Below are 25,030 nucleotides of genomic sequence, written 5' to 3' on the forward strand. Positions count from 1 at the left end.
TGGGAAAAGTAACATGGGAGCGGCGTAACAAGGACAACGATTATTTAAATAAATCTCTCTTTAATATGATAAATGAATAAATAAATCTTATTTCATGTTTGTATTTTAAAATTGAAATTCTAAAAGTTTTCTTATCTTTCTTTATTAATGAACGAATCTGAATGTCGGTGACGATCAAATCTGCAGTAGGTATGGCTAGGTACCTTCTTTTTCATTTTCTCAAATAAGTAAATTGAGACATAATAAAATGAAAATATATATATACTCATACAAGTATACGTATTCTCCCATTCCTCGCCAAATATAAGAGCTGCAACGGTTTATACTGTTGCATCAGCAAGGACCTACCTACACGCACCTATGTTTATGTGGTTCCAGTTGCAACGAAAACAAAAAGCGGAGGTATGAAATATTTGGCCGTGAACAACTAGATCAGGTTGATATATTTCATAAAGAATAATATTTGTGTAATTTTAAAATATCTGTAACTTATTTAAATTATATACCAATGAACATCGATAGGTTGTGGATTCGATTCCCACTTGAGAAAATTAAATATTTAATATTTTCATTTCCTCGCTCTGGTAACGAGGCAAATGGAGAAAGCCAGTGTTTTAATAAGACCGTGGTATCTTAACACTAGATTACCAGATTCGCTCTGCCTACTACTACGTGTGGAATACAGCATGAAGTTGAAAAAAAATATATAAATCTTGGCCCAAATATAACGTTTAACTAAACAAGAATTAGAAAATAATGAATTATGAACGTTTATGGTAATCGTAGTATTTTATATAGCACTTAAATTATTATAACTGTTGAAGAAAATTGACTTCAAAAGTAGGTCAAATAAGTATTACAGTTTCTATAACATTTAATTAGATCCGTCATGCTGTCCCAGCAACTATAAGCAAAACTATTAGTCTCCATAAGTATCTTAGTTTACGTGAGTAGTGTGTTGTACTTGTATTAAATGGAATATTTAAAATATTTATTAATTCTAGTTAGTGTCATGAACACCGAAAGTAAAACCTGGTTTTTAGCTTCAGAAATAAAGAAAGCCGATGAGGTGTTTTATCCTTTTCGCGCCAATGCCCAGATTTCGAAGTTGAAAACTTCTAATTCCTTAAAATTGCCTGTAACAACACAATTCGAAGCCTTAAATATTACCAAAACATCTAAGAGTGGTCCAGGTACTGAATTAAATGATGTACAATATTTGAATCCAATATCTCAACCAAAACGTAAAATAATACGAAGACGTTGTCCTGAAAGAAAACAAAAGTATTCAAAATCACATACTAATATAAAAAGTAGATTTTTGGAAGTTTTTGAAGTGGTTCAATTTGAACACGTGAAATGTTTCTCCAGCACTGGTCTAGAAGGGACCTGCCTTCACGAATATGACTGTCAAAAAATAAATGGAACTTCTATGGGCACTTGCGCTGATGGCTACGGGATATGCTGTATCAGTACGTAGATTGTATGATAATCTTGTTCTTTTATAAACTAATCTTAATGAAATGATTGTGACATAGGATTTGTATAGATATGGAGGTATACCTACCTACTGCTTTAAGATGTATGATAAATATAGAAATTAAATGAATTAAACTGGCTTTATGGATTTCCCTCCAGCAAATATGAAAATTGTTAAAATATAATCAATCCTCTCAGTGGAGATCGAACCCCATACATTCGCGTCATATTTACAGTCAGACGCTGTCCAAATATGCCGAGGTGGCTTTTTATAAGAATGAAATTAATATAGTATTATTGTATTGATTTGTATTTTTCAGTTCTCTTGAAATGTGACTCTCATTCATCTGCTCCTGTCGGCTGGCTCACTAACCCCAACTATCCAGGACCGAGTACAGACAGATTGTCGTGTACATTAACTTTGGATAAGGCTTCAATTGAGATTAAACAGTTACGATTGGATTTCATGACTTTTGAGGTAATGAAATTCTTATAAAAACAGCTTCTCGCTATCGCTGTATTCCGCACATAGCAGGGCAGAGGGAACCTAATGTTAAGACACTCCGTTCCCCAATTTCCACCGAATTTTTCGAGTTTTTGCCTAGGTACCAGAACGAAAAAAATAAAATATTAATAAATAACATTTCCCTGAGTAGGGATCGACCCCAGTTTAAATATTTATAAAAAACTAATATTACATATTTTTTATTATTAAATTCAAGCTTATAAATTTACATTACATGTATAAAACATAGATATAAGTAGTCGCACCTACCTAGTTTGATGCTTTTATACATCTCAAAAATTATTAACTTTCACTAAATATTGTAAATTTACTTATTGGTATTTCTTTATATATGTATTTGTTAATTTAAAAAATATTTTAGATTCTACCACCGACCGCTGGAACATGTGAAGAAGATCAATTTGTGGTTACAGGGCAAAATATAAATAACATTGTACCTATACTATGCGGGATCAATTCAGGACAACATTGTATGTATTATTTAAATTTGATAAAATATATATCTGCTTCTGCCGTCATCATTTTTTTCTAGCTAATAACATCAGTTTTCGATTGTTGGATTAAAAAGTTACAGTCAAATTACGAGTATATTATTATCGTTTATAGTACCGTCCGCCCACATTCTATAGGACTTCGTGTAAATACAAAGAATATTTTTAAGGTAATTTTATAGAATATATATTGTTTTATTTCAGTGTACATTGAAGTTTCCGAATCATTGGAACCCATAACGTTTGCGTTTCAAACCATATCTTCTGAAAATCGTTTGTTTGCTATTAAGGTAATTATTATTGTATTGTCAAAACTTTACTTATTGCCTACTCCTCAAAAAAATAATACCATCAGTTTCCCGCTGTATTCCGCACTCAGCAAGAGAGGCAGAGAGAACCTAGTGTTAAGACATTCGATTCCCAATTTTCCGCCGAGTTCTGGAAACCGCTGAGTTTTGCTTCGACATCAGAGCAAAGAAATGAAAATAGAAATTGAAATAAATATTTCATTTCCTCGAGTGAGGATCGAACTCGCTTTCAATTACGCACGTGTGCCCCTGCGCGACGATTGGCCTCAAAAATAATACCACGTACTTTGCCTTAATGAATCCCCCTAGTAACCAAGAAAATATAAAGAATTAACGAGGCAAAAAAGGCAAAAAAAAGGTAAAAAGGTAAATAAAGGAAAAATAACAAGTTAGGTATGTTAAATACTTAATCCATTTACAAATGGTGTCAACATAAAATAATATATTCAGGAAAATATGCTAATAAATATAATATGCTAATAAATATAATTTTTATTAGGTATACTACAATAAAAAATACGAACTAAACAATATTACCTTATCTACAAGTACCTACCTACCTATTTATTTATAAATATAGCATTTATTTTTACTGCTATAAAATATCAATAAATACTATTTTAATAGTAGTGGCGCAGTGGCACAAGCGTGTACTGTAAATGCAACAGGTTGTCAGTTCTATTCCCACTGAAACTGAAATCTCTATATATAATAAAACAGTAAAAATATTTTGTCTGTACATTTTGTATTTTTGACTTAAATGGATAGAGGGGCACTTAAATAGGCTGTTTCTGAACGAGTAAATTAAATTATTCATTGACATCAACACATTTGACTGTCAGTCAATTCTGTTAATTAAATGAATAATCGTGTAGTTCAAGCGGGCGAAGCCGCGGGGGATCGCTAGTATCTAATATTTTCATTTTCTAGCTCTGGCAACGAGGCAATGCGCGGCGAATAGTGTCTTAACATTGGGTTCCCAGGTTTAAAGCTAAAAAAAAACTTTTTTAATAAAGTAATTAGGTCAAATCAAATCAAATCTTCACGTTGTATCCCGCACACAGCAGTGTAGGCAGAGGGAACCTAGTGTTAAGACACTCCGTTAACAACTTTCTGCCGAATTCTGGAGGCATTGCGTGTTGAGTAGCAGAACTCAACGCCGCGCTTTGCCTCAACACCAGAGCGAAGAAATGGAAATATAAATTTAAATAAATATTTCATCTCCTCGAGTCAGGATCGAACCTACAACCAGTCGGTTTTACAGTCACATTTTGTGCCCCTGCGCCACGCCGGTAAATACTTATATGATTATCTTCTACGAATTAATTCTGGTAATTAGGTAAATATATGAGGTCTTTCTTTATAACTACGGTACGTTTACACTTAAGACTTAACTATGATTAAATACAATACAATCTACGAAGGCTTTAACATTACTTTTAAAGCTACGTGAGAGATAGTATTGTTTACTACACGGAATATTTTTTTTATATTTATTACTACAGATTACTCAACTAAGCTTGTCTGATGCCTTATCAGCTCCTGCTGGTTGCCTACAATACTATAAGGAAGACCAGGGACATATGGAATCATTTAACTATCGTGACACAACTGAAATAGGAATAACGAGGACGCCGTCATACTTGGTATACCTACTATATTTCATATAATAATTGTTACATTTTGAGGTTAACATAATAAAATTTACATAAATGATATTATCTAAGCATGCTATTGGTCTACTTACTATTTATTGGAACAATGTGGACTGGTTGCTTGGTCTCGCTGGTGAACGAGGGTCACTCCATGTAATGTATGTATGTCGAGAACTTACAAAGCTACACCTATATGCTGTAGGTATAGCCTGTACTTATAACTACCACAAAAATATGCACGAACACAACGGCTATTTAAGTATACCTACAAAAATCGTCAAAATAAACAGGTACACTTGATTTGATTTGCTAGTCATGGGTTCGACAAATGTGAAACATTTAATATTTTCGTTATTATTCATTAAGTATTTGTTCGCTCTAGTGTCAAGTTAGAATAAATCTCTAGACTCTCTAGACTCTAGTAAAGTTAGAATAAATCCTAAAATGAAAACTTCAGCTAAGTTCAACGCGCCACGGTCCACCGTACTCCTATATACCTACATAGTTTTTAGGTATATAGAAAATTATAAGGATAAGGAAAATTTTATTAAATTTAATATTTTTTATTCTTACACTTTCCTTTTAGTTTGGACTTGAAGTGGAAGGGTTAAATAGCCACAGCACGTTTACAGTCGCACGCGTTGTGCCTCTTCTGGCCTGGCCTGGCCTCAAATATATTATATACTTAGCCATTTCATTTTGTAATATAAAATTTGTTTATTATATTTATAATATTTTCTAATATTTTTTTCAGAATAATATGAATTATGCCATGTGCATAGATCGGAAAGCAGACTCGTGCAGCGTGACGTACACAAACGCCGGAGATATGCAAATAGTCAACTACGACACAGGTATGAGGTACCTATGTAAACTGCTAGTCTTTTTCTTAGTTTCCAATTTTGAAATTATATAATTGGCTAAATATTTTTGTAATAACATGTACTTACTAATATATAATATTTTCTTTTCCTCGCTTAATTTTTTTTAATGCTTCAAAAATTAAAAGTATACGTACTTATTATTTACGCCCGAAATTAATAATGTATCTCCGATCTCCAGTTAACGTCCATCTTGGAGTGTTCGACATATCTATCCAATCTCTAACCTGCATGCCAATAACCATTCCGGATAATGTCAACTTATCATCAAAAGTGGATTGCAGGGCCCTCCCTGCGGTAACGATAGTTTCGTTTTACGTATCTTTTTTTAATTAACAAAATCCTAATATATATGCTAAATTAAATTTAAAATTAATTATTATTACTTATAAAAGTCCTATAAAAACTATTTTTAATAAAATAATAAATCTTTAAGTCCCAAAATATTAAAAAAGAATAAAAATTAATAATATTAAAACACTTTTTAAAACTTAATGCAATATGCTTAGGTGCGTACAATGGAACTTGAACATGTCATTTTGACAGCATATGTTTTTATAATATAATAATTAATTGTTAGTTTTAAGATACTTTATTCCTAACCCATTTTCATGTATAAATTATTAAACATAACTTGAAACGCCATAAAATTACAACTAAACTGAACTAAAGATAATTATTTTAATTTCATTAATGGAGTCCGGCATAGTAAGGTAAGTATCGTATGTATTCATAATTTTGTTTATTAAGTTTAAATATACATGCAAAAAATTATATAAAGGCGTTAGCCTCTAAAGAATTTTTGAATTCATTATAATATTAATATCGCTTTGCTTGGCTATTTCAATTTCATATTGTTTATTGCTACATTGGATAACAAAGAATAAAATTTGAGATTAAGTGCAAGATTATTATTTTAACTTATATTGATGAATGCTTTATTGGACAATGAACTAATAAATATTTTATTTTTTTCAGTAAAAACAAAACAGTGATTGCAAGAAATTCACTAAATATTTTGTAGCTTATAAGAAATGTATGGAGAATAAAGCTGATAAAATTACTAAACATGGAGCAAGCTAGAATTAAGAAATAAAAAATACATATATAAAGAGACAAATAAAAAAATAGGTTACATTTTTTTAATAATAAGAAAATTACAATACAATGTGTGTTTTCCTTATTCACCCCCAAGAACAAGTAAAACTATGATTAACTAACAATCTTCTCGCTTAAGTAATTAATAAATATAAAATATTTGAATAATTATTCATCTTATAAAACAATTATTTACGTCCTTTCTGTGATATCTTATATTGCAGCGCTGTCCTCATTATCTATCATGTCATGAAGGTATTTCCATTCCTGGTACTTCCTCCAAATTAAGGTCTCTGCAAATGGAGTGCCATAATATGAAATTATCTTGCAAATGTTCTAAAAATATAAAATTTCTATATTAGGTATATAATTCATGAATATTAATAAGTTTAATACTATTTACACATCCTACTAATAAATTATAATAAGATTTTTTTTTATATGGTCCGTCCCCTTTTTTCCATACCATAGGTAATATTAGGTTAACATAATACCTTTCTATTATGTTCCTGGTTTAATATATGCTTGCTTGCAGCTTTGCTTTAGTACTTGGATTAAGAACTTGTGTTAATAAATATGGTCTATTTGGTACTTTACTTCCATTGATTACCATAACGTCTTGCATCACATTTTGCTGCCTATAATAAAATATAAAATATTATTTTACAAATATATGAGATAGTAATTTGGAAAATCAGCAACTGAAATTAATAAGCCCATAGCTCAAATTAAGAAATGAAATGGTAATTAGTAACTAAGATTAAGTATACAAAAAAAAGTTTCCATAATTTGCCTGCTTTTGTAAAGAAAACTTTATATAACTTAATAATACTCACATGGCGATTAAACACATAAGTGTTCGAGTGCAATCAATTGCAGCAATAACTCCAGGAAAGGCACCAACTTGATAGAAGTTTTTAGCACTCTCTTGATATATTTTTATATGCTCACTGCATATATTTGTAATTGCTGACACTGACTACATAACACTATCATTACTATCACTCGAAGAAATGTCACTCCACATATTTATTTACTTTAAAAATCAAATATAATATAAATGCAATTTTGCAATCCGGGGATATGATAAAGTAAACCCCAAAATATGTCGGATCGCAATTAGCTGTCATTTTTGCTATCCAACGTAATGTCAAAATGGACAGATCGTTTATTGGCACGCACAAGCTGTAACTTTCATACAAAGTTCCCTCTTCATCTCCAGTTAGTCCTCCCAACGATAGATTGAAGTTAAAGATTGAAAATGAAGTACTTCGATAGGTTATTGGCAAGCTAAACTCAAAAAATAGATTGATATTTTAATCTATGGTAGCAATTTATGGATTAGGATCGATTATTAACATTGGGCGTTAATGAGTAAATCATATCTGGACACACAAATTACAAATTTAACAGATTGATATGATAAAAAGATATCACTTAGCGCATTACTTTATGATAAAAGGTTATCATTATAGCTAAGCCACATACTTAATATGATTTTATCGTATTAATATTAATTATACACGAGCACGAGTGTAAATTCATTATCTCACAATATATATGTACATATTTTTAAATGTGTTATGTCCTTAAAAGTATGTATGTTTACCTCAATCTGCATATTTTTTATACAAATTTAGATAAAAAAAATCATTAAAGTTGTATTTGATTATTGCACACAAATGAACAGTGGCGTAGCTAGGGTATTTGCTGCCCGGTGCGGCTAGGGGGACTCGATGCCCCTTTCCTGTTGATGAGTTTCGAAAAAAAAAAGGTACGATGACTTCTAAAAAAAAAAAACTTATCGTAAACTTTGATCCCTCTTTTCTCTTGATGAGTTCTAAAAAAAAACAAAGTGATCGTCAACGTTGACTTCTAAAAAAACGTAATCATCGACGTTGAGTTCTTAAAAAAAAACCTGATCATGGACGTTGAGTTCTAAAAAAACAAACTGATCGTCGACTTTGATGCCCTTTTCCTTTTGATGCCCGGTGCGACCGCCCCGCTCGCACCCCCCTAGCTACGCCACTGCAAATGAAAAAGATTAAGCCATTCTGCTAAATTTGAGAAATGAAGGGATATAAAAAAATCTTCAAAAATAATTATCATTAGCTAATACATCCTTTTACAAGACTCTCCATAGGTGTCCCACTCTGAAAGTGGGACACTTATGTTTCTGTTAACAAAAAAAAAACATTTTTTATTTTTCATTATAGAGGGTCTTCCAGTTTTGCCACCCCGACAAGCTGGGGTTGAGATATTCGATTGCCCAAGCGACTGGCTTTTAATATCAGCCCTACGACTTTGCGGCGAACGTTTAAATGACGGCTCTGTTCTTCAAGACTTTTCTTTAGATGCACCAATTACAGGTATATATGTTAATTTAACCCACTAAATAATAATATATTTTCAAACTGTTTTTATGGAAATATAAAGCTAAACTATATGGTCAATTTTTAATTTCTAAATAAGTACGTTATATTTTACAGATGACGCTGCTGGACCTATTATAGTATGGTTTAGATCTGATGGAATATATACAGGACGTGGGTTCCGGCTGCACTACCAACAAAATATGTGCGTGCAAAACACTGCATAACTTTTATATTGCAAATATTAATAAACTCTATTAGGTATATATATTTATGGTTAAAAAACAATAAAATAACCTTTTAAATAACAGTATTTTTATTATGTGTAATTAAAAAACATGTTTTTAACAAGATAACTAAGATTAAAAAATGCACGACATAGTAACTGTATGTTATCCTTCTAAATATCTATTGTGAAAATTTGTGAGGATAGACATTCGTTCCAATTTGACCCAAAAAGTACTGACAGGATGCACCTTTACAGTAGGTAACAGAATATATTACAGCACATATACATAACTAACACATTACATGTTAAGGAAAGTTTGTACTTCTTCCTCCATCCTTCAAATAATATTTTTAAAAATCATTATTTTATATTCAATCTGATCAATCAATTACTTGGATAAACGCCCCCAATAATATATATCCTCGTATCTTTTCCATTTACAGACGCCATCAGTTATAATTTTATATGAATAAATTATGCACACTAGTTTTACTTATACCTGTTTCCTCAAACATAACAACACATTAACATGTTTGGCAACTAACATTTCGAGTTTATTACAAAATTAAGCCATATATTTTATAAGAACATATATTTTTAATTGTTATGACAATTAACCACTGTTTTCCAAATCCTAATTTATTTTTCTACATTTGGTACAAACAAAAAAAATATTACAATAACAATATGAAATAGATAAAGATATCTTAAAATGCTAAGACTAGATAGGAATTATTAGTATTATAAATTTTTGTTCTTTATAGTTTCAACTTCTTCCTTTTCTTTTAAGCCATCTCTAACAATTTTGTGGAAAGAAAGTTGAACGCCAACCATAATTGCTCTAATAATTCCCAAAGATAATACTTGTAAAAGAACTTGTGTAGCACTGTCAATGGTTCCACAGTATAAAGTTGACAATAAATGACCACTGAATCCAAAAACTGAGTATTTCTTTCCTTTCTGTAAAAAGAAAATATTTTTATAGTTATGGTTATGGTGCATATATAGTTATGTTGCAGTGGCACAGCAACTAAACGAAAACGTGATGGCTGCCAGTTTAATTCTCACTCTGGGAAATGTTTTTTTTTAGGTAACAAAATGTGAATTATAGTGAAAATTATAAGGATGCAAGTTGAATGTACAAGAATTAATATATATATTTTTTTTTAGTAATTACTAAAATAAATTTGATTGTTAAATATTTTTTTTCCATCCTTATTTTTGAGAATCAATCAGACTGTACAGGGTACATATATTATGCCTACATACCAAAATGTATATTATCATAATTTCTAACAAAGGCTATAAATAAGACTTATGGAGAGACACTTCTCAGTAATTTATTTTAATAGTTCAAATTGATCTTTATATTGATAAGGACAACTGTCATGATGACTTGCAAATCATACTTATATAATACATACGAACATCCAACTGTTCATTATTCTTTCATGCAAATGAAAGTAAATTATTTAGACTTATACATAAAAAAAAAACATATGCTACAATTCCTATGGATTTGTCTTAATTATTGCAAATAAAAAGTCAGAAAATTCCTACCCTGAGATCTATGTAAAGTATGTATGTATATCTAAAGTAGTAAAGCAAAAATACAATTAAATTGGATTCTTTTTTACTTAAAATTGATTGATGCATTTGTTGCATTTAATGTGTATAAAGTATACAAATAATATACCTTATAACTAAGTATAAACATAACATTCCCTGGGAGACTAAACAAGGAATCTTATTATATGTATAACTTTTCCTTTGTACAAAGTTGTGAACCATAAATAAAATATACAATTAAATTGTATACAATTTTTACATTCAATATTTGTATATATAATGTAATAGAATTTTATTTATTACAAGAAGAAATTTGACAAATAGTTGAAAAGTTGGTATATGTAATGGGGACAATGTTACTAGATATCCCAATTTTTAGCCCTAAATTTAAATATCTCGCTCTAAATTTATATATACACTGGCCGGACATGGTCCTACTTTTCATGAATTATTCTACACACTTAGATGATTCTTTTTTAATAACTTTATTTTTTGTAATAAGTTACTAGCAACTCCAAATATAAATATCCTATTTTCTCCTAAGAAATGATGCACTATGAGGGCAAAGGTCATAGATTGGTAATGGTCAAGCAATTTTCTACTTAAAATAGTAGGTATCATTATTATTTAAATATATATATATATATATTGAGTATTACTTTTTTATTTAAATTTCAGTTACATTAGAAATATTATTTTTTGTTTATTTGATTCCAGGTTAGTAGACTTACTTCTTTAAATAATATTAAGGATTATTTCTGTAAAATCTAGTTTTGTATGTGAATATTGTTTATAAAGTGAAAATAAAATTTACCAATGCATCTTGTAGAAGTTTTTTCCCTACATCTTCTGCTGAGTGAAGACCCCCTGAGCCTGATATAAGTTTTGTTTCTTTGGGTTTAGTCAGTTCCTCATTTTTAAATCCAGGGGTATCTGTATCTGGTGGGAAGGCAAGAGTCAACCTGACATTAGTGCCCACTAATTCCATAAATACAGATTCTGCTAAACCTCGCACTGCCCATTTGGCAGCACCATATGCACTGTAGCCATATATTCCTAAAAATATTATCAATCTTGTTACAAGGTATAAGAAGAAAATGACTCATCACTGTTAGTTACAGTTTCAGGCTTTATCCTACATATAACAGGGAGGCAAAGAGAACCAATTGTTATGTTGTTTCATTCTTCACTTTCTGCTTGACTTTGAAACATTACTTGTTCAGTGGCAGAATTCAATATCAAACTTTATCTGACTTGGTAAGTAAAGTAAAAAAAGGAAAGTAAAGAAATTGTGGTTGTGAATAACCATTGTGGTTACAGTCACACACTGTCAAAGTGCTTAATGGTATACTCCTTTCTTATAAATTTTAAGATATAAATTGTTAAAATTATAAAAAAATATTACCCAGCAATGCAGCTTCTGTAGATACAAATACTATTATTCCTTCATCTCTTTCTTTCATTCCTGGCAAAACATACCTTGTTGGATAAGCAGTTCCAAAATAATTAAGGTCTATCATTTGTTTTATGTCTTTTACTAACATTTTATCAAATTGACCACATATGCACATTCCAGCACAGTTAATAAGCATAAATACTGGTCCTACATCATTTTCTAATTTAGACAGAGCTTTTTCTATAGAACTATAATCACATGTTATATCCAAGGTAACATACTGTATCTTTTGTCCACTGTAAGGGGTGCAGTGACTTATAATTTCAGTAACTGACAAAATAAGCTTCGGTATATCGCGACCGATTATAGTGACATGGGCACCTAATTTAGCTGCTTCAATTGCTACTGCTTTACCTATACCACTAGATCCACCCGTTACAACAACATGTTTTTTCTTCAAATCTTTGTAGACAGTCTTCTTCTCTAGCAATAGATGCAACACTAACATAAAAATGCTTAATACTATCAAAAAGCCTATACCAATGAAAAATAACATTTTAAACTAAAGTTTAACTGAAAATTACTATAATGTTAGACCGTTTGCTTTGTATATTATTTATATTTATGAGGTATCTTTATTTGGCTTTATAACATAAAAACACCGGCAAAAAATTAATGCACTTTGCTACCGGAAAGGAAACGGCAAGTCTGATTAGTAGTTATGTTAGTAGTTATGATTTGACTTTGGCAAATGGCATTGGCATGGTCAACTTGACAGTTGATAGTAAATTCCACAGATATATTAAAGAATATATGCGTTCTATTTTGTAACAGCTGTAGTAGTATTTCAAAATTTCATCTTTGCTAAAATGACGTAAGTCTGGCAGCTCTGGGATCTTGGGCTAACAGAAGTTTCTGTAATTTTTTTTTAATTTATTGAATTATTATATTTTTAAAATGAAAATGCTTATACTCAAATCATGGAATATATAAATGCAATCTTTAGAAAACGTGCGTACAAAGTAGTTACAAAGTATAAAGAGTAAAATAAATTTTTCAAATTACTTACGGTACCGTACCGTACCTACCTAGATTTAAGTCTGGCAATGTAATTGAGCTTAAATGTGAACGTAATATAATACTATTTATATTCTATGTTGACAATATTATAATTTGTATTCTTCATCTGTGGTCCATCAAAATAGAATTTTATGTTGTCAAAGTTATTGATTCACATTTTTTGTCAAACAATATTATTAAATACTATTTAATTTTACTATAACTAGAACAATTGTTATTAAGATAAACTCTTATTTGTGAGAAATAAAAAATATAGTGCATACAATATAAAAAAATGAATCAAGAGACTAATCGATTAAATACATTTACAAATTGGCCTTCTTCAGCACCTGTAGATCCTGGAAGAGTAGCCAAAGCTGGCTTTTTTTATACAGGTTACGGGACTGAGGTTGAGTGCTTTAGTTGTGGAGGCAAAATATCCAGTTGGAATTACGGTGATCAGGTTATGTGGAGACATAGGCAAATGGAGCCAAATTGTGCTTTTGTTGCTAATCCTTCACTGTCAGGTAATGTTCCTTTAGTTAATGGTCGAGAATGTAATATTAGCCAAAATTCTGAAGAAATACCTCTTCTTGAAAATGAGCAAAGAGATACGGAGTCATCTGCTGATTATGGTCTCGTTGAAGATGATGAAATGTACAAAAGCAATGCTCTGCGATTATTATCATTTGTGAATTGGGATGTGAGTGGTTTTTTGTTTTGTAGTAAAGTACATTATAATGCTTATTTTTAACATGTAGTAATTTATTCATGTGGTAAAAGATATTATATGAAATATTTTTATATTTGCATTATTATATTAAAACAAATAAAAATGTTTGAAACACTTGCATGACCTTTAAGACAAAGAGCAAATAACCTTAGGGGTTAAATTAATATTTGAAGTTTGTTTTTACATAGAATATATTTTATAAAAATTAACTCTATATACCACTATTACTTTCAAAGAAATAATTTAAATAAATTTAATTTATAATAAATATTTTTTATTTAATATTATGCAAACATTAGATTTATTTTATCTTAAGTATGGGATAACATTTGAAAAATTTAAAAAATATTGAGTAATAGCATTGTTTTGAAAACAATTATAATTTATAGCAGTATCTTCTTTGGGTAGCAGAAATTCGTAAAATGTAAATAAATTGTAATAGTTATATAAGAGTTTCAACATAGCTTAATAAGAATTAAATCTTGTATATATTAAGCTCTTTAAAATGTGGAATATAGTTGTGATGTAAATATTGCTTAGTAGTCAGAGCATTTCAATGGTTTTGAATACTACATGAATTTGAATACTGCTATGTAAAATGTTAATATTAAAGAATTAGATTAAATGTATATAAAATTTATAGGATCCATCAGTGCCAAGAGAAGAGTTGGTTAGTGCTGGATTTTATCATGCGGGAGAGGGAAGAATCAGATGTGCTTGGTGTGGAGGAGAAATTGCACCTATGAGAAATTTAGGATCAATTGGTACACCACTAGAAATACATAGAATGTAAGTACCAACTTCTTCATCTTAAGAAGAAGCAAATTAATGTGCCTCTCCAAGTAGTGAAGGTTGGCAATCAACTTTACATACTTATGTCTGTCCCTAGCCAAATGAATCTAATCTACAGCAGTTTTAAGTACAAACTAAGTATCATTCAGTCATCATTTCAATTTTAAGGTCAATCATGTTTTATTATATTTTTTAGCTGAATGCTGTAATTTGTATATAACAGGGAAGGCAGAGGGAGACCATTGTTAGGACTCTTACCTATATTTACCCAATATTTAAATAAATATTGCACTCTTATTATTATTACCAGAGGTAGGAAATGACAATAACTCATCCTGTGAGTGGACATCAAACCAAAATCATTGTTTTTACAATCCAGTAATGGACTGCTGTGCCGCAATGGCCTCAATTCATACAATGTTCTTTATTTATGAACAATAAACATGATGTGTAATGACCTCTACATTAATTGTTACCAAAGTATAATTCTCCAACAAAGTGATTCATTAAGTTTGATTTATGGAAAATTTTAAGGCTCATAAATTAAAACACATTAACTATTGTAAATTAAATTAATAAATATTTAATATTTACAAATATGCTAAATTTTCGCACAGCAAGCTTAATGGCAGCATTAGCAATAATTTTGACTTATCTCAAAGAAAATTAATTTCATAATTAAATGGTTTGCAAGACACATGGGTTTCGAGTTTTACTATGTATATTTCAGATTTTAAAGAGCCAACATAAAAGTAAATTGATTATAAATATCTAAGAAATAATCTCAATTGACTATTATTTATTCCAGGTACTTTCCACGTTGTCAGCACGCATTAGCTTTAGAGGAAGAACGACGTACCACAGAGTTTTCTCCTCCAGACTCGCCTCCTTCATACACTCCGCCTATTCAGTCCCCCGCAGTACCAAATATACCACAATCGTGAGAATTAATGTATTTATTGTATTATAGCTTCACGTTGTATCCTGCACGTAGCAGGGTAGGCAGAGTGAGGATGTTCAGATATTAAATAGTTCCTTCTCCCAAGTAAGATCGAACCCACAACAGACACGAATGAGCCACTGCGTCACAACAGTCTCTATTTTATTAAATGCTATTTTATTAAATTAGCTTGATAGAATTTTATAGATAGTGATGTCATACCAAAAGTAATTACGTACTACATTTGTGGTTTCAAATTCTGTATGAGACCAATGTCTAATATGTATTATTTAGTTAGTACGCACAAACATCAGTACATATTATGTAGTAACTTATTGGAATTTAGTTTGTAAAAATGATGATTGCAAAAAATATGACTCATCAAGGAAAATTAAATCTAAATATTAAATATTTCATTTCCTCGCCCTGGTAACGAGGTAAAGCGCGGCTGTGAGTTCCGCCGCTCAACACGCAATGCCTCCAGAATTCGGCGGGAAGTAGGGGGCGGAAGTATATTAATTAGAACAAAATGCCTTAACAGTAGGTTCCCAGGTTCCCTCTACTTATCTTATTTGTGCGAAGTACAGCTTGAAGCTAAAAAAAGATACTTGCTTTAAATTATGTTCTCATACTAATAAGCATATTAGTATCAATATATACAGTGCATGAGGCAGTTATTGTCTTCAAACTCCACCGTTTTCGTTTTTTTTAAATATCTAAATAGCATACATGTGCTATATTTGGATATTGTCTTAAAACAGACCCGTATTTGTTATTTAAATACAGCTTAGGAAGCACCCATCCAGTTTTGCATTCACTTCAGAACTATTTTCGATAAATAATATTTTATAATTGTATCAATTTGAATACAGTTCAGGAGCAGAACACAATGCCCGAGTCATAGAAGCGGGTGGCGAATGGAAGTCCCTGGGCGTGGTGGGTGGCGGGGCGAAGCACCCGTCCAGGGCTGCGCTGTCGGCCCGCCTCTCTACATTCGTCCAGTGGCCGGCCGATAGAGTGCAAGCGCCTAAGACTTTAGCAGACGCTGGGTTCTTTTATACGGGAATTGATGATCAGGTTTTTTTTTATAACAATATGGCTTTTTTTTAATGTCAAAATTATATCAAATAAATAATATATAGTGTGAATAATATATAGAATATGAGAAAGGAAAGAAAAGGGTCGACGTGGCGCAGTGTCACTGGCGTGTGAAAGTAATCACGATTGTGGGTTAGATTCCCATTCATAGAAATGAATTATTTAATATTTTCCTTTCCCCGATCGAGTAACAAAGCAAAGCAGCACACAGTTCCTCTACTCAACAGGCAATGTATAAATATATCCTTAAAATATATGCGGGATACAGTGTGAAGCTCAAAAAAACCAAAATCAAATCTGTGCAACCAACTTCAGTTAACTTCAGGGCGGCCACGACACGTTGACCGTACTATATTTTAAACTTATAATCCATTTCAGGTGAGATGCTTCTACTGCGACGGTGGTTTAGGCAAATGGGAGGCTGGGGACGTGCCGTGGTCGGAGCATGCGCACTGGTTCCCTCACTGCGGGTATGTGCTGCTCGTCAAGGGGCAGGAGTTTGTGGACACCTGTCGTAATAGAGTGTCTGTGCAACGTACGGTGAGTTATCTTGGATAGATAAGGATATCATTTAAAAAGGTAACATTGTCGTCAGTTTTGGATACGTACGTAGTTAACTTTGTAAGATGTTATACGATATACGTTTATACGATAAAGATAAGGCGCAATGTGGAGTTTCAATATTCAATATAGATTTTTTTACTATAAATCCATTTGCTTTCATGTTATTGACATTTTTATTTGCTTGCAATAATATATAAGATATATTCTATTCTATTTTAGTTTTCTTCATTACAGTTTTCAGCAGACCGCGGCCTTAGTTCTAGGACACGAAATCCTTCTGTCAATTTTCCAGTTACGCCCAGTCAGGTCAGATAAAAAAAAACCTTTAATTTCAAATGATTAATCAAAGGGATTTAATTGCAAATGAAACTAAATTGAAACTTAATTTTTTTTTTTTTAAATAGCCTTGTACGATTTACTTATTTTCAATTTTTTTAAATTTCTTGTTATATTACCCACTTCGAATCCCTTACTTGGGGTAATGAAATATTTATTTTGTTATTTCTTCGCTTTGGTGACAGTACAAAGCACAGTGTTTCATTGCAACACGCAATGACGCGAAAATTCGGCGGGAAGGGGGGAATGGAGCAGTGGTTTGTTTTATTTTTTTGTTGTCCGAAAGGGAATCGAACCCATAGCCGTCGCGTTTACAGTCACAAGCTTTTTTCACTACGCTACGACAGCCTCAATATTTTATAATTAATTATTTATAGATAGAAGAATGTATGGAGGACGGTTTGGCGTCGGCAGCGCTCGGTGCAGGGCTGGACGCGGCGCGAGTAAGACGCGCCATAGTTAGAAGACTACGGGCTACAGGTGTTATTTTCTTTTAGCTTCACGCTATATCTGCATATAGTAGGGTAGTGTGAAGAAACCTAGTTTTAAAAAATCTATTTCCCACATACCAATTTTTGATGGTGGATGGTGGTTGCGTGTTGAGTGAAGGAGCTCTACGCTTTGTTGTTGGCTTGTTATTAGAATGAGGAAATGATAATATTTCATGCCCCGGGTGATAATCGAACCCGCAACCGTTGTGTTTATAGTCAGACGCTGTGCCGCTGCGCCACGGTGGCCTTATCAGCTTAGTTACAATACTGACAATCGGCAAGACTTAAGCTGTACTTTGCATTTGTGTGAATGATCACCGAAAGTAGTGCCAGAAAAAAATACAAAAAATATATATCTAGTTATTAATTTTAAAAAGGTATAGCTATATTTCAAGAGGTTTTCTCAGATTTTATTTTGCTTAATTATGAGATTTTTTGTTTTCATGATTTTCACAATAAAACTCAAATTTCATTATTAATGTTTTTTAAAAATATTTACCGTACTATTTACTAAATAGTTTACCGTTGCTAAATAATTGCGAAAAAAATATGAATACAAAAAAATTGAAATGGTGCACTTTGCAAACCCGTTTGATATGAAGGACAAAAAATTTAAGGTTGCTTTTACTCTACACCAAATCGATCCCCAAAATGTGAAAATTCACGCCTCGCGGACTGTACCGTAAACAGTGATGTTACCATAATTCTACATCCCGCAGGTCTCCAGTTCACGACGTCGGAGGCGCTCATCGACGCGGTGCTGGACGAGCAGCTCAACGAGGAGGCGTGGTCGGTGTCGCCGCGCTCGCAACGCCTCGCGCGGGACATACTGGCTGAAACTCTGCGAGACTTCGCGCCCCGAGCCGGGTGAGTGAGTGCGTGTGTGTGTTTGTATGTTTGTGTGTGCGCGCGCGCGTATGTATGTTTCTTACATTGCCACAGTAGCGGTTTGAACGTTTATAAAAATATTTTTAAATACATCATTGATTCATCTTGATCTTTAGGATTACGTCAAGCATTTAATCATAACTTTACACTAATTTTCAGAATAATTCCAACAAATATGGATAGTGAACCCGGGGACAGTGACGCATCGCAAACTGACAGTCCTTCCTTCACAATAAGAAATGAACCCACAACGTCCAACCTATCTATAGAGAGCGAACCAAGTTCTAGAGTTATTAGTAATAATAGTGAAAATGCAGAAAGTCCTGTAGAAGAGAAGAAACAATTGACCCTCGAAGAAGAAAATAGACAACTCAAAGAAGCAAGAATGTGTAAAGTCTGTATGGACAATGAGGTAAATGTTATGTTTATGCCTATGTTTAACCAACTTTATTTTCACAAGATATATAAGCATATAATTTTATACATTAACAGTTAACAAATTAATAAATAATATTATTTTACAAACTACTTTCTCGAAAATTACAATAATTGTATTGGACGGAAAGAACGAAACGGAATATATTATCATTAGGTAACACAGAAGGGATCCTTTTCAAATCATGGTTACAATATAAGTAGTATTGTCATATTAATTGTGATTAAATAATAAGGTGTCGAAGGATTCCTTAAACGTTCTTTTATTTGCGAGTATTAAACCACACAGTCTGATGTTATTTAAAACTTAACAGGTGAGCGTAGTATTCCTGCCTTGCGGTCACTTGGTGTCGTGCGCGGGGTGCGGCGCCGCGTTGCGCGCGTGTCCCTTGTGCCGCGCGGCCGTGCGCGCTCTTGTGCGCGCTTACCTCGCTTGACCGGTACGTTCTATAGTTTCTGTAATATCCATATGAAAATCCACAAATGTAATCTCATATCCACATATGTGATCTCATACCCACAATGTGATCACTCATCCACACACGTTAACTCACATCCGCACACATTTTATCATACATAAATTTGTACTCATTTTTTTTGTGTTGTTATTTTATTTTCTTTTCAAATAAATAAAATAATGAGAACAAAATTATTTTTATTTACACTATTCACATATATTCCAGTTCTCACAATACATCAAGATTGTATCAAGGCTCATGTATTATGTAGTATGTTGACATAAGCGATTTATCAATCAATGTTTAAATTTTGATGTGTTTCGTATTTATAAATTTTGAATTTAAATATAAGTACTTTTGCTGACAAGCGTAAGCACGAAAGCAGAGACAACTTAATGTCACTGTGTGCTGTGACTCTGCTTTCGTTCCATTTCGCTATCCACCATAATTGAAGATATTGCGTGTGATTCCAGAGCAGAAAAATGTAAAATAATTACCGTGTTTACAGTCATCATTCATCACAAATAAAAACAATACGATAAAGTTTATATAGGTTGATCTGTAAATTTTTTTCTCAGCATTATTTGCAGCGAAACATTATAGCTATCATTGGTGGTATTGATGAAGTTAACATGCCGCAAGCTGGTCGCTAGTTTGTTGTATTAGCAGGTCCAGTAGGATATGGACTAAAAAAATTTTTGTATTTTTATTTCAGGTAAGCTACTTCACAGTGTACATTGTAAACGTGGAATTGAAACATCGTGCTGAGCGAAATGCCTTCTTTTAGTTATATTAGTATTAATTAATATACATATAAAATGTCGATAGAAATAACATCTAGAGTAGGGCCTGGTTTGTGATATAATAGCTAATAAAGCAAAAGTGGATCATTTTACATATTTTCACATGTTTATATATATTTTTTTATTTAACATGTTACATATCAATTCGTATTAAAGAGTAGCTACAAACAATATGACAGAATTTTTTATTTTAAAGTTCGCCGGTAAACAAATTTTATATTTATGATTTTGTCTAATTTTATTTTTATCTTGTGTTAATAATAATATGGTGTTGTTGTCATGTTAATATTTAATTATTTACACAAGGCCATAAACCCAATTTCGATTACCAATTATTATTTATATTCATATTCAACTCTGGTAACAAAACAAATCGCGGCATTCTGCCACTTAACACGCAATATCTGATGAATTGGGTGGTGCGTGGAACAGGCAAAGTCAAATAGTTTACCACCGCTTCATTCACACCGATTAATGTCTCAGATCTGAGAATAACCGACGCAAGAAACTCAGCTGGACTTTTTTTATTTATTTAAAACTAGTAATATTATTTGTAAAAGCATTAATTTGGTAATAAATTAATTATTTTTAAGACACAAACCTCATTTCACAACGTTTTTTAATTTGTGATATAGAATATTCTCGGACGTTTTCTGGGATCGTATTATAGAAGCGTACTGTCCCATAAAAGAATGACGGACTCGATGCAATCGGGTTACAGGTGCACTTAGTTTAAAACTATTTCTAATATTAATGTTATGTACGCCATCGATTTTTGTAAAATTATTAATATTTTTCTAAACAGACAACATTCGAAAATGTATTTTTAATTGTTTCTTTTTCATATATAGCTTGGATGTAACGTCTATAAATATAATAGCTATATAAGAAATTATCAATATCATTAAATGTGACACGTAACTAAACTCTAAAGTTACCAATATAAACAAGAAAAACTACTAATATAAACTAGTTTAAAATCACTTTTTTCTACAATATTTTCTCATTTGTATTGTAATTTATTAAATTGCTTGTATGACTTGCTTGTAATGTGTTAATAAGAAAAGATGTGACCTTTACAACTGGATTTGAACATATTGTATTACATACTATTTTTGTTGGATCATAATTTCTGGTTTGAAAATCAAAGAACAAATTATGTAAAGTTTATTTTTTTTGTGTATGGTTTTATATACATACATGTATAAATTAGGCTCTGATCTAGATTTAGATGATTCATTATTTCGATATCTGAAGCTTCGCAAACAAGCTCACTGCATCTGCCATTAAATAATTGATGGTGTTGTCTTTAATATACAGCTTAATATTACCTCACGTATTGTTTAACTCATGCTCTATCCCGCATATAGCAGAGTAGGCAGAGGTCTTCTGAGAACTTAGTGTCAAGAAACTCCGTTGCCATTAAGATACGTCCGTTTCCCACTTTCTGCTGAATACTCGAGATATGAACGTCGTTACCACAGCGAGAAAATGAAGATATTAAATATTGCATTCCCCCGAATAGGAACAGAACCTACCGTGCCTGCCTCTGCATCACTACGTCTTTTATAAATATCACTGAGGTGGAGCTAGCTGGTTTGCGAATTAATGTATCAATTTGTATAATTCATCTTGTATCCATATACTTACTGGAAATTAATGTTCATAGTTCGTCAATTGATTTTGTGACAGTGTTTTTCTAAACATACATGTTAAGTATATTGTGTATATATAAATTATTTCACTTAACAAATGTTTTTACACGATAATGATTTAAACATTAAATTGTATAGAATACTATATTAATAAATATCAATCTAAAGTGCAGATTATCAAGCACAAATATGTTTTATTATATTATTGGATTATAATTATATTAAATACTAAAAGTAAGGTGAATAAAATAAAAGAATTAAATAAAATGAAATGTTGATACATGTAAAGCCTTTAATTAACTGAAATTGCTAAAATATTATTTTTATCAGTTTTAAAGTGTAATTCCATACTAAAGATAAAAGTATATATTTAAAATACTAACAACTATTTTGTGTCCTTTATGTGGAACAAACATTTTTAAAATATTTAATAAATAATATTCTTGCCATCTGATTCTTAGCAATAATCTTTGGGTAGCGGATTTTTTTAACAATTTCCCTAGAGACATGTTAACAACATAAATAAATTGTTACAAGAGTATAAAATTTTTTAAAAACAATATATTACTTTTATAGCCAATCATTTAATGTCTGGGCTAAAGTGATAATTCATCAAATATAAAGTTTTTAGTTGCATATAAAATTGATATTTGTAATGTAATTGTTATATGCAGTAAGTAATAATAAAATATTAATTAGTTAATTATACATTAACATTTAAAGTAAATGCAAACAAAGAAGCCAAAAATAAAAAAGTAATAGTTATTTTAGATAAATCTACTTACTATTAGTCAAACTATTGAATAATAAAAAAAAACTAAACTAAATTTGAAAATACTAAGATATTAAACATCAATTATATTTGAATCTCTTAAGTTATTTTATAAGAAAAAAAATGAAATGATAGTAAAACTTATCATTGTTTTAATTGATCATGTTTAAATTAAATAATATTTTTGAGTTGTCATCTTTTTAAAAGACAATTGAAATTTTTATTTTCGTTTAACGATGCAATTGTTGGCAGAATAAAAAAAATGTATATTGTTTATAATATATAGTATAATTGTATGTATGTAATGTGAAGTAGGATGGTGTTGTGGCTTGTATTATTATCATAGCATTTAACAGGTAAAGTAAATATTAATAATTTATTATCTCTGTTTTATTTTAAATACTTACTAAATATGGGTGGGTTGTGCATATAGTAAACAGAGAAAATATTAAGAATATAGTAATATTTAACATAATTAATATTTTTTGTATCAAATGCTAATCAAAGAAAAGCTCTTAATGGCACAACAGAAAAAAAATAATGATACATATTACAGAAACAGATGATAGATGGTAATATGGTCATTGATAATAAATATTTACAATTCATTAGTCCAATTTCATTTTTGGTGCCATCACTGTACAGTGTACATGCTTAATAATAAATTGACGCCCCTTCTAAAGAATATTTAATACATAAATGAGGATAGTTTGCAATATACTCCATAATGTTTATTGACTTTATTATAATGCTTAATATTAAAAATAAACGAGATCATCAAGTCATAAAGTAACCTACTAAATATATTTTTATAAAAATATAGCTACCCATAATATTTAATGACTAGTAAGAACAAAAAAGAATAAAATTTAGGTACGGTTACAATAATATTTTAAAATATCAACTTTAAAAAATGTGCAGAAAAAAAATATTGTTTATTTCGCCTCATAATAAAAAAAATCGCTCGGCAATCACTACATATCCAATAAGTAAGAATATTAACTTGCTTATATACAAAATACAAAACAACTTCTTATGTTGCCTCGTTCATTTTGCTCACAGTATAAAATATCGCGCTTAAAATCTTGTCATAGACCATAAACGTCACACCCTGAACAGGCGCGTATCATCACCGTCATCCTATTTCATTTTAATTAAGGCATGCGATGATATCATCATGTTTCTTGAACTCAGCGTCATATTTATAAACAATTCTCATGCTTATCGGCTCTGTGTTTAAGTGTGCAATCTTAAACGTTAATTTACTCTCTGCTCTGACTTCATTCTCTTACTCAGATGTAAGAGGGTCTCGTTAAACAAAGTTAACATTTCAAACTATGTTTAAAAACAGTATATTAAAAAACTGTACTTAACTCGAGATCTAAGAGCTTCAAACGTTTCGCGTTTAGATCAAAGGTATGTTTTTTTTGGGCATAAAGGTGAAGAGCGGTTTCGCAATGCAGCTAATGTTAGTGCCGCGTGCCGTTAACAAATTTAGTATATGACACACGGGGGGGATTTTGTTATTGTTTTTATTTGTATATTCGTATCTGAGAAGTAAAGAACGAAACCCTTATAGGATATAGGATCAATTTTATTCTCTATTTATCCGTCTGTCCAGATTATTTGTAAATTTCTCAAAATATCCATGCAATCTTGAGATAAAATATCAAAAATCCAGGTCTACGGTCTCTGGGACCACAGAAAAAAATTGAGCTTCTAAGTCAACGCAATCAAAAGATAGGAGTTTATGCACCGTTTATGCTGCAATTTATGTGAAATTCGCCACGTCTTCAAAACCTATGTCGGTACTTCCCGTGCATCAATAACAATAAATTTTGGTAAAAATTGAGAACTTACAATACAAATAAAGGAAAGGAGTCCGAAGACTGCCTATATATATTTGTATAACAAAAAAAAACATTATAAATTGACTTAAATTTGTATGATAATATGAAATGATTCATACAAAATGAGTGCATACGCTCGCAAATGTAAATTT

General features: G+C 31.1%; 3 protein-coding genes across 3 annotated transcripts; 2 read left to right on the forward strand and 1 right to left on the reverse strand.

The window, feature by feature from the left end:
- The first annotated feature begins 1,012 nt into the window (after positions 1-1,012).
- LOC146529303 (uncharacterized) lies at positions 1,013-9,118 on the forward strand. The gene is made up of 8 exons (XM_085201909.1): positions 1,013-1,472; positions 1,800-1,957; positions 2,367-2,475; positions 2,701-2,786; positions 4,310-4,450; positions 5,214-5,313; positions 8,655-8,807; positions 8,928-9,118. Exons 1-8 carry the CDS (start codon positions 1,013-1,015, stop codon positions 9,035-9,037), a joined length of 1,317 nt encoding a protein of 438 aa, XP_085058035.1. The 3' UTR covers positions 9,038-9,118.
- Kdsr (3-ketodihydrosphingosine reductase) lies at positions 9,109-13,206 on the reverse strand. The gene is made up of 3 exons (XM_085202507.1): positions 12,014-13,206; positions 11,423-11,664; positions 9,109-9,999 (listed from the first exon to the last, which is right to left on the reverse strand). Exons 1-3 carry the CDS (start codon positions 12,558-12,560, stop codon positions 9,781-9,783), a joined length of 1,008 nt encoding a protein of 335 aa, XP_085058633.1. The 5' UTR covers positions 12,561-13,206; the 3' UTR covers positions 9,109-9,780.
- LOC146529305 (death-associated inhibitor of apoptosis 2-like) lies at positions 13,206-23,408 on the forward strand. The gene is made up of 11 exons (XM_085202506.1): positions 13,206-13,766; positions 14,440-14,585; positions 15,397-15,528; positions 16,401-16,605; positions 17,005-17,166; positions 17,425-17,496; positions 17,904-18,006; positions 18,737-18,884; positions 19,065-19,317; positions 19,655-19,780; positions 20,514-23,408. Exons 1-10 carry the CDS (start codon positions 13,359-13,361, stop codon positions 19,775-19,777), a joined length of 1,752 nt encoding a protein of 583 aa, XP_085058632.1. The 5' UTR covers positions 13,206-13,358; the 3' UTR covers positions 19,778-19,780; positions 20,514-23,408.
- The last annotated feature ends 1,622 nt before the right edge of the window (positions 23,409-25,030 follow it).

Source organism: Heliconius melpomene, chromosome 18, assembly GCF_056956725.1.
Source record: "Heliconius melpomene rosina isolate 202511_hmr_F chromosome 18, ASM5695672v1, whole genome shotgun sequence".
NCBI classification, from domain to species: Eukaryota; Metazoa; Arthropoda; class Insecta; order Lepidoptera; family Nymphalidae; genus Heliconius; species Heliconius melpomene.